The 10,690-nt window shown below is 40.4% G+C and overlaps 1 protein-coding gene across 1 annotated transcript; it reads right to left on the bottom strand.

The window, feature by feature from the left end:
- Positions 1-8,318: 8,318 nt before the first annotated feature.
- On the bottom strand, positions 8,319-9,465 carry mixl1 (Mix paired-like homeobox). Its single transcript, XM_041253832.1, has 2 exons — positions 9,301-9,465; positions 8,319-9,050 (listed from the first exon to the last, which is right to left on the bottom strand). The coding sequence occupies exons 1-2, from the start codon at positions 9,463-9,465 to the stop codon at positions 8,319-8,321; spliced, it is 897 nt and encodes a 298-aa protein (XP_041109766.1).
- Positions 9,466-10,690: the final 1,225 nt, after the last annotated feature.

Below are 10,690 nucleotides of genomic sequence, written 5' to 3'. Positions count from 1 at the left end.
AATAAAATACTTTGTTTAGCTGATGGTAAATAGAATTTGGAAATGATCGGTCATATTGCTTAACACACAAACATGTACCACAGGTTATTATTTAAGATCAGAGATGAGCTGTTTATTTTTTCAGACAGACAAATAAAATATGTATAGCAACATGTGACGGAGTGTCCCACCTCTTTATGTTTATTAATGTTTTCTGTTTTATGTAGTGTGTTAATGTTGGTGTTTATGTATAAAATAGACAGGATATAAACATGGGTTGCGAGCACAATTTTAATTCAAGTGCAGTTGTACCGAGACTCCAATTGAATGATTGATTAGCATTCGAGTCTCGGTACAGCTGCATAAAAGCTGCATGTTTTCACTCACTCGGGGTTGTGTGTTCGGTGAGTGGAGAACGGGATTGGAGATGGAGGTAATTGTAATAGATAATAATAGAAGCTCACCGTATTTTGTCTGTGCAGTCCGTTTTGTTTGTCTTTTTGTTTTGGCTACGAGGGCCGTGTTCTGTGTTTTGTTTGTCTTTGCAACCTTTTATTTTCTGCTTGTTTAAATTATTAAATGCTGAGCAGTACCAATCACTCAGCTCCACCCAACTCCACCTCTCTGTTGTTTATTTCCTGGTTCCTGTTCCTGCTATGAAAAAGGGGGGAGAGGTCAGGAGACCACCTTTCCCTGCAGCAATTTTGCTGCAGGAGTTCTGGGAGCTGGAGTTCCCCCAGAGGGAGCTACCAGCTATAAAGGGGGGAGAGGTCAGGAGACCACCTTCCCCCCACAGCAGTTTCGCTGCCGGAGATCTTGGGGGAGGTCTGGAGACCACCCCCACAGACAGCTGGGCAGCGGCCAGGATTGCATTGGCCGGAGACCTGGGTACAGTCGGCCTGGCCACTACAGCTGTTGAGGTGGGAGGAGGACCTCCCACCGTGACTGCCACCTTTGGCCTATTGCTGCCCCTGTTCCTGGGCCGGGACTATAACCCAGGTCTTTGGGACTGAGGGGGGAGGTGGCCATTGAGGCCAGGTGTGCTGTGCACAAGGGGGGGGCATATGTGGTGGAGTGTCCCGCCCCTTTATGTTTAGAAGTGTTTTCTGTTTTATGTAGTGTGTTTAATGTTGGTGTTTATGTATAAAATACACAGGATATAAATATGGGCTGCGAGCAAAAGTGTTTTAAATGTATATTTTGTATTCAGGCACGAGGATTGCACAGCACTTCACATGCAAGTGAAATAATATGTGAGCACGGGGAATTGCACTTTATTAATTCACGTGCAGTTGTACCGAGACTCCAACTGAATGACTGATTAGCAAACAAGTCTCGGTACAGCTGCATAAAAGCTGCATGTTTTCACTCACTCAGGGTTGTGTGTTCGGTGAGTGGAGGATGGGATTGGAGACAGAGGTAATTGTAATAGATAATAATAGAAGCTCACCGTGTTTTGTCTGTGTAGTCCGTTTTGTTTGTATTTTTATTTTGCCTATAAGGGCTGTGTTCTGTGTTTTGTTTGTCTTTGCAACCTTTTATTTTCTGCTTGTTTAAATTATTAAATGCTGAGCGGTACCAATCGCTCAGCTCCACGCAACTCCACCTCTGTTGGTTATTTCCTGGTTCTTGTTTCTGGTCTGACATCACCCACTCCAGCCGTCTTTGTGACACAACACCATTAAAAATGTATTTTAATATTAAAACGTGTTATTGGATTTATAGCTACATGTCATGACATTGCTTCCAATGATTATTACACTTGTAAAAAAAAAAGATTTCTTCACTTACCTAAGAAAATTGGAATACTGTTATAACTTGTTTAACAAAACTATATTGATAATAAGTAAGCTATCCTGCTGCAGTCGGAGGTCTGTGCTAATTTTAACTGAGACTTTGGTCGTGTTTGTATAGCGCAGATTTCCACAGGTCTGCACAGTGCTGCACAGAATCACGCAGATGCACTGTGTGACGTCACTCAACACCCACCGAAATCTGTGCTTCCATTGCCTCGCTGGTCCAGATGCCCAACGTGGTAGTGCTTTCTATGGACGTTTCTTGCAATAACAAGCAATGTTGTGTCACTGAAGAAAGAAAAGCTTTCTTCTTTCTTCTTAAGAAAGGCTATGGGGCTACTATATTTGCCACTGGCCTGGGCAACTACAGCAGCATGCTAGTAGCTTATCAGTCTACCCAGTGGCAGTCATTGTTAGCGGACCGCAGGCCCTCATCCAAGCAGTTGGACGAGTTGCGCCTGGTTAATGACCATCTGCTCCAGCTATCAGTACATAGGACAAGGTTTAGGCAAGAACAATGTACTTGATGCTCCAGTTACATCAGGGCACACATTCGGGTCTGCTGTGGATGAGATGCTGCAGCGTTCTCACCAGACACGGGAGTCCTCTAAGAAGCTGGCTCACCTAATTCCTAAACCAGGAACCTCAGCTCATAGATCCTCCAGCGACGGACGGGCAGCCTAGGCCCTCACAGCACCTGAAGCTGGCATGTTCTGCCACTGCTTCGACAAGGGCAACTGCGTCAAATAGTTTCCCAGCCCCTCAGCTTGCGTGGCATGGAAAAGGCGCGGGGGGGGGTTCCTACAGGTACTTTCTGGTGCCGCAACAGGATGGGGGCCTGGAGCCGATCCTCGGCCCTACCTGAGCTTGAAGCAACAGAAATTCAAGATGCTGACAACGCAACTGCTGTTGCAGATAGTGAGGTCAGATGGCTGGTTCACCACGGTGGACCTCAAGGATGGTTATTTCCACATCCCCATAAGACCAGGCCACAGCAAATACTTGCGGTTCATTTTTCAGGGAACCTTTTACGAGTTCTGTGCCCTGCCATTTGACTGATTAATATGTGCCGAGTCACCTACACAGGCAGTGTTTCAAATGGAGCTGGTCACTGGTCACCTGTAACTACTGGGGCTCTCAGTGAAGTACCTCAAAAGCCGGCTGACATCTTCCAAAACAACCATCTAACTGGGGGTGTATTTGGATTCCAGGTCCAAGATCGCCACTTTGTCGGACGACAGAGTCCAGAGGCTAACTGCCAGCTTGGTGTTGTTCCAGCCCAAAGTGGCACTGAAGGTTGTCACCTTCCAAAAGCTTTTGGGCCTGATAGCAGCAGCTTCCCAAATCCTTCTGCAGCTCCCCCACATGTGCCCTCTCCAGGCCGGGTTCAATCACTGGGTTTTTCAACCTGCCGTAGATCAACACAGCCTGCTCACAGTGTCTTATCACTGTAGGAAAACCCTCTCAAGCTGGAAACACCCAGCTCACCTGCTGTTGGCCACAGCTCTGCGTACCACCATGGGGAGTGAGGTCATGCAGTGTGGAGTAGTGGTTAGTTCTCAGGACCGGGATTGTGGCTTGAGCAAGGTACTTTACATAGATTGCTCCAGTAAAAACTCAACTCTGTAAATGGGTAAAAAAATAATGTGATATCTTGTAACAATTGTAAGTTGCCCTGGATAAGGGTGTCTTCTAAGAAATGAATAACAATACTGTATTACTTCAATTTGACACTGCTTTACAAACACTGCAATATTTTATTACATGATTTAAGGCATTTTAGAAGCAACACTGTGAGATGCTCCAATCTGCAACACTATAGTCCTGTGTTTTGGGGCTTGTATACAGTACATTTACTGACAGTTAACGAGAACCTTTTAGGTGGGAGTTGGGCAGTCAGGGAGTACTGTACCAGCAAATCAGGAGTGTGTATTGGTTGCTATGGGGTGGGACAAGAAGAGGAGAGAGAACGGTAGTTGAGTGTGATGCAGTTGTTTTTCTTAATGAAAAATATTACCTCTGAATATCGGTTTGATTTCTGTTAAAAATAAAATATATCTTACCCGGTTATTATTTTTTTGTCACTGTAATTTACCTGATTGTGTAATTTCTCTGTAAATCTTCTCATAGATAGTAAGCACATTATTTTTTATTTATTTATGTACTTATTTATTTTTTATAATTGTACAGGACTGAGTAAAATTCAAATTGAATAAAAAAAAAACAAAAAAAACAACTGAACCCCCTACAAGAAGATAACTTCGACCACCGCTGGAGTGACCAGCAAAGCTCTAACTAAGTTCCTCTCAGTTTAAGTGTTCAACATCCAAGCTGAGGGCGAGGTAAACAGACAGCCCTTATTTTATCCCCTGCTGTTTTGGCTGACGTTAAGAACTGCTCTGCTGTAAGTAGTCCATCTTGGGTTGTCTTTAGGGACTGTGCCATAAAACAAAATGTGCTTAATAAGGTGTGTGTACATTAGTTTGTATTGCATAGTTAATTGAGGCTGCAGTCTCTTCGGGAGTGTCACATGTACATAGCCAGAGTTGCGCGTTTCTTTCTTTATTTTTTGATCAGCGGTTGAAAAAATTGAAGTAATACGGTAATAATAATTATTACAGACACATCCAATCTGGTTTGGGACATTGTATGGAACAGGCATGGAGCGCGGAGAAAATGAAAACCTCCATGTGTGGGTCTCCACAACAATATTTTGGAACTGTTGAATTTTTCCCAGGGGCCTACAAAGGAGAAACATGCTAGTTTACACAGACAACATGCTAGTGGTGGCCCTTATAAATCACCAAGCCGGTCTCCCGTCCCCCAACCTCCATCGTGTTACCCATGAGCTTGTGCTCTGAGTCCATGAAAACCTCCTGTCCCTAAAGCAGTTCCTTTGCATGGCTACCTGTTAAAAAGAGAAGAAATCCTTTGTTTAGGGAGAGTAGATTGGAGTGAGTTTATGTTGGTGAATTGGTATATTGAAAAACTGTGCAGTGAAGGCAAATGGCCAGCCTACAATATGTTTAGTACTTTGTTTAAACCTTTTATTTTGACCCTAGTGTTCTGTTTGTTTTTCTGTATTTGTATTAATAAACATGTGAAATTGCGCTTCACTGCAGCTTCTGTCTCTGAGTCTCATTCCTGCCAGCCGTGACGCTATCCTGCCACACATGGTGTCAGGGTGGGATAGTGTTCCCTGGAGACTCAGAGCAGGACTGTAGTTTAGCACTGGAACACTGTGGTTATACTCATGCCTAGCTGGCAGTCATTTTAAATGAACAATAAAACATAACTTACCACATATAAAGCACTACTTTAAAAAATGAAAAACTATAATAAAATAAACATTTCAAAAGAAACTAGTGTGTAAACAGGCATATGTGGATATAAAATGTAAGTAGTTTTTAATTTAAAACGAAAGTAACGTGTGTCACTGGGTGCAGTAATGAATCCAGGTTGTTTCTGCTGAAGCTCTGTTGCTAGCTTCAAGATGAAATCTCCTACTGATATTTTCCCTGGTGCATTCCTTATATAAAATGAAAGGTCTAGTTGAGATAACAACAGGCTTATATATAAAAATTAAATATAATATTTCAAGTTATATTCAAAATAAAAACATGTGTTGTAAAAGGCAGTCAAAATTACTGCTCTTTCTGCGGTTCTAGGTAGAGGGGATAATAACTATTATTTTTGCAATCCTGCCTTTCAAACACCACCAGGGTATTTAGGAACAGTTAAGAACACACAACTACATATCTTTCAGACACACAGAGTAATTCAAATTTTAAAATTGAAAATCATCAAAAAGACTGCCGTGGCAGTTCTAGTGTTAAAGCTGGAAAAACCAATCCTCAGAGCTGGGGAACATTGTCAGAAGGAAGCAAGTTTTCTTCCAGGACAACCTTGTACTTGGCTTGATTCATGCGCCCTTCACAAAGACAAATCTGCCTGATTCCAACCTTGCTGAAGCACCCCCAGATGAGTCCAATTTTCAGCTTTGCTCAACACCTGGTTGTCTAATGGTTAGACGGAGACCTGGAGAGGCCTACAAGCCACAGTGTCTCGCACCCACTGTGAAATGTGGAGGAGGATCGGTGATGATCTGGGGGTGCTTCAGCAAGGCTGGAATAGGGCAGCTTTGTCATGAATCAAGCCAAGTACAAGGTTGTCCTGGAAGAAAACTTGCTTCCTTCTGCTCTGACAATGTTCCCCAACTCTGAGGATTGGTTTTTCCAGCAGAACAATGCTCCATGCCACACAGCCAGGTCAATCAAGGTGTGGATGGAGGACCACCAGATCAAGACCCTGTCATGGCCAGCCCAATCTCCAGACCTGAAACCCACTGAATACCTTTGGAATGTGATCAAGAGGAAGATGGATGGTCACAAGTAATCAAACAAAGCCGAGCTGCTTGAATTTTTGCACCAGGAGTGGCATAAAGTCACCCAACATCAATGTGAAAGACTGGTGGAGAGCATGCCAAGACGCATCAAAGCTGTGCTTGAAAATCAGGGTTATTCCATCAAATATTGATTTCTGAACTCTTCCTAAGTTAAAACATTAGTATTGTGTTGTTTAAAAATGAATCTGAACTTATTTTCTTTGCATTATTCGAGGTCTGACAACACTGCATCTTTTTTGTTATTTTGACCAGTTGTCATTTTCTGCAAATAAATGCTCTAAATGACAATATTTTTATTTGGAATTTGGGAGAAATGTTGTCAGTAGTTTATAGAATAAAACAAAAATGTTAATTTTACCCAAACACATACCTATAAATAGTAAAACCAGAGAAACTGATAATTTTGCAGTGGTCTCTTAATTTTTTCCAGAGCTATATATATATATATATATATATATATATATATATATATATATATATATATATATATATATATATATATAAACAAAGACTGGCATAAGATGCAACGGTGGTGGGAAGCTGAATGGGCGCCATGATGTAGAGTTTGAGGGGAGTTTGGGCACCTCAGGGAAGGTGACCCTATGAAGGACAGTTTTATGGAGGCTTACGCGAGGAATGAGGTGGAGTTCCTGGATAAATGGCTCCACCTAAAGGCCCAAGACCAACACGGAACCCCCCTGCCTCTCAAGTCATCTGGGAAGGCGATTTAGACGCCCTCCTTTCAGGCCTGGGGCTGTTTTTTGGTAATCAGATTTCCATGTTTGATCTGGATTATATTGTGCAATTGGGTTTTTTAAAACATCAAAATGTGATCGGGATTACTGTGATGCAGATTTTGTTTTGGTAATGTAATCCGATCGCACTTTTAATCACGATTAAATGTTGTAATTGGGTTTTTCAGAATTTAAAGAGATCAGGATATCATATTTACATATTTATTTAAGTTTTGTATCCATGCAAGTAAAAGGGAAAACTTAGTGGTATAGCTTTGAATTAAAAAAGTATATGTATACACTTTCACATAAACCTTCTTAAAGCTCGCCTGAGAGATGCTGGACTCCCGACCGACAAGGAAGATGTTTAAAAACACATACTTTTTTCAAAAGTTTTATTTTTATTCAATTAAGATTTAGTTATTTAATTTCTGCTAAACAGGAATAAATACAATAATTGTTTGCATGCATTATATGTGCACTAACATTAAGTGATTTGTGCGTTTTGATATATATATATATATATATATATATATATATATATATATATATATATATATATATATATATATATATATATAAAACTACATAAATAAATTTGTGGATCACTCATTATTACCACAGACTTATTTATTTTGTTAAATTAGGCTATATCATAAAAAATAAAACTATACACTATTAAGAACTAGCACACTTCAAAAAACTGGATTTTGTAATCATGATTATTTATTATCTGGATAAATGTAATCCAACAGTGACACTGTCTGAAAAAAACAGATCAAAATAATCCAGATAAAAGTAATCTCGGTCACAAAATGTGGGATTACAAAATCCGGATCACTGTTACCCAGATTAAAAATTTTGAAAAAAATGGGCCCTTGGAGGAGCAAGGTTAGTGCCTCGTCTGTAGCGTTCAAGCACCTGATGGTGTACTGCCCCCTTCAGGGTAAACAGGAGTTGCCACCTGCTTGAAAAAGAAGGAGGAGGAGTGTCTAATGCCCTGCGCCGATGCCAGCGTCACCAGTCCCAAGCATCTGCTTTATGCCTTCCCACCACTGACGTTGCTACCGCTTGGGTACTCCGAGATATTTAAGTTTGTGTATTGCTACTTGGACAGAAACATGTCTGATCTTAAACCAAACAAAAGGAGTATTTGTTTTTTTTCAAAATGTTTTTTTTTTTTAATTTTTATTATTTACTCATTACAGCATTAAACAAGGACATTAATTAATAAAAATGAAATAAGCAAATAATACAGCACAACAACAATTAAAAAGCAACTATTTAAAAGCAGGCTTTGGTATAAACCTTTGCATTATATAACAATGTACATACATGCCTAAAGCATTCAGTGTAGTCTAAAAAACTGTACTATTCAATAAAATATAGACATCAGCTAGCAGTTTACATCAAATTGACAAAACCAGAAATGGTACCACTTTCCCAATCAGAATCTGAATCCGAAAACCTATCCTTCGAATCTCCATTGTTGGGAATGGGAGAGAAATGTCCAAAGCTACCTGGTCTGATGGATTCCAGATGCATGCTGAGTTGCACTGGGCAGACACTCCTTTTAGGTGAAGACCTTGCGCTGGTAGGAGTGGGAATTGGGGGAATAATGACTTTCATTTCAGGGCCTATGGTTTTGTTGGGGGGGTAGTTGTCATATTCCACCATGGAATTAGGCTGGACTTTGTTGGCATTCTTCCATGCAAGATCCAAGGCTTTTGGTGCACTCTTAAAATTAAGAATTTGAGCAACAGCCTTGTAATGAAGAATATTGCTTTGGAGCCCATTGCTCGTTCCTGCGATAGCTGTAATCTTATAATGGGGTTTCTCCTCTTCTGTGGCTGAGACTTTGTTGTAAACGCAGGGAAGGGAGTGTGCTGCATTATGATGGTTTCTGGTGATGAGTTGCTCTGGCTGAATGTTCTCGTCAGTGACATTTGACAGAGATCCAAAACCATTTCCAGTAGTTAAATTGGAGTTACTGTAAAAATCCTCAGAATGGTTGTTCTGGAGCTGAGGGAATGGGATAGCAGGGTTGCCACTGTGGTTAGGGAGGGACTGTGCACTTTCAGAAAAGGACACTGTTGTCTGCCGGCGAGATTTTGCACGTCTATTCTGGAACCAAACCTATTTAAAAAAAAAAAAAAGATAAATGTATATTTAAAACTGTGTCCAGTAGTCCATATGTTTCTGATGAGTGCTACCAAACCTGTCTGAGCAATGTGAGCTGTTAAACTGAAGGAAATGCACAACAAGCAAAATCTCTCTCTCTCTCTCTCTCTCTCTCTCTCTCTCTCTCTCTCTCTCTCTCTCTCTCTCTCTCTCTCTCTCTCTCTCTCTCTCTCTCTCAAATATTACGTTGCAAATGGTAACTTACTTGAATTCTGGATTCAGGGAGACCGGTGAGTTCTTCTAGCCTCTCCCTCAAATATATATCGGGGTACATGGTAGATTTAAACACTTTTTCCAAAACTTCTAGTTGCTGCTGCGTAAAGTTGGTTCTCTTTCTTCTGTGCGTCAAGAAACTCATGTTGTCAGCCATCGTAACTGAAGCACTGCCGTTTTCGAGATAAGATCTGATTGTCCCACTGAATTCTAGCGAAGAAAATTGAAAAGTGTACACAAAACTGTTGTCTAACATAATTTTAGTTATCAAGTGTTAGGTATTTCGCTCCATGGATCTAAGGATATTTATAATTACAATATACATTACATAACTACTACATGTAAGTTTAAAACATTTTGTGTACAATGTATTGAAGCATAACCGCTGCTAACTGATATATTTACCTGCTTGTGGGATATTGCACCTAATGTCTGAGTTGTTGCAGGAGTAAGTATTGAACGAGTTCTTCTTATCCCCAACCAACTGCGCACAATAAACTCGAGACATATGAGCGTGCTGTTGCGACCTCTATCGTGTTTGTTGTCTGCTGATGTCCTTTCTATGGTGATCTGGGTGAACTGTGGCACCTGGCAATCTTTGCGTCCTATCTTATACCACGATGCAATTTTCTGATCAAAGCCAACTTCCAGGTGTGAACGCTTACCGATTCCTTTCGACTGACACGTATATAATGTGACTTCTTGGTTCAGACACTGTTCTTCCGGGACCTTCTGATCTTCTGGCGGTGTGATTTTGAAAAAGATTTTATTGATGAATATGTTTGAGCTTAGCACCTGAGATGCACCCAAAGAGCAAATACACACACTATCATAACATTTTCTTTGGTGTAAGATAGGGCTCCGTTGCCGAATAAACAACTTTAAAGACTGAATATAGAGAGCCGTTAGATTACGACTAGAAATATTAGAATTAACAAGGTTTACCCTGTGGTAAATTGAGCACAACATGTTTTTAAATTAGATGTAGTAGCTATATAATGCATACTGTAATTATAAGTACGATGTTATCAAATATGTAGCAACATATCCACACATCTAAATAACACGTCTTAATGTTGTATAAAGATTAACTGATCTATATCCTGTAGGTTAAAATGTCTTTTTATATACAGTCTTTGAAACAAAGACAAACTTGCGTTTTAAAGAATAACTCGATTAATTTAACTAGAGTATATGAACATGAGTTATTTGAATAGGCGGGATACAGAGATAACCTGTGAAAACGCTTTCCAATAATTTTTTGTAGTTGATACAATGTAGTTCGGGTTTTTAGAGAGCCTTTGTTTTGGTAGCGTATTTGTTTTAAATGGTTTTGTGATTAAACTTCTCTGACTCCTTGCTTACTTTTATGTGCGTGTTTG

The sequence above is a fragment of the Polyodon spathula genome, chromosome 6 (genome assembly GCF_017654505.1).
Source record: "Polyodon spathula isolate WHYD16114869_AA chromosome 6, ASM1765450v1, whole genome shotgun sequence".
Classification (NCBI taxonomy): Eukaryota; Metazoa; Chordata; class Actinopteri; order Acipenseriformes; family Polyodontidae; genus Polyodon; species Polyodon spathula.
The sequence above is the reverse complement of the archived record's forward strand: the minus strand, read 5'-3'. Positions and strand labels throughout refer to the sequence as shown.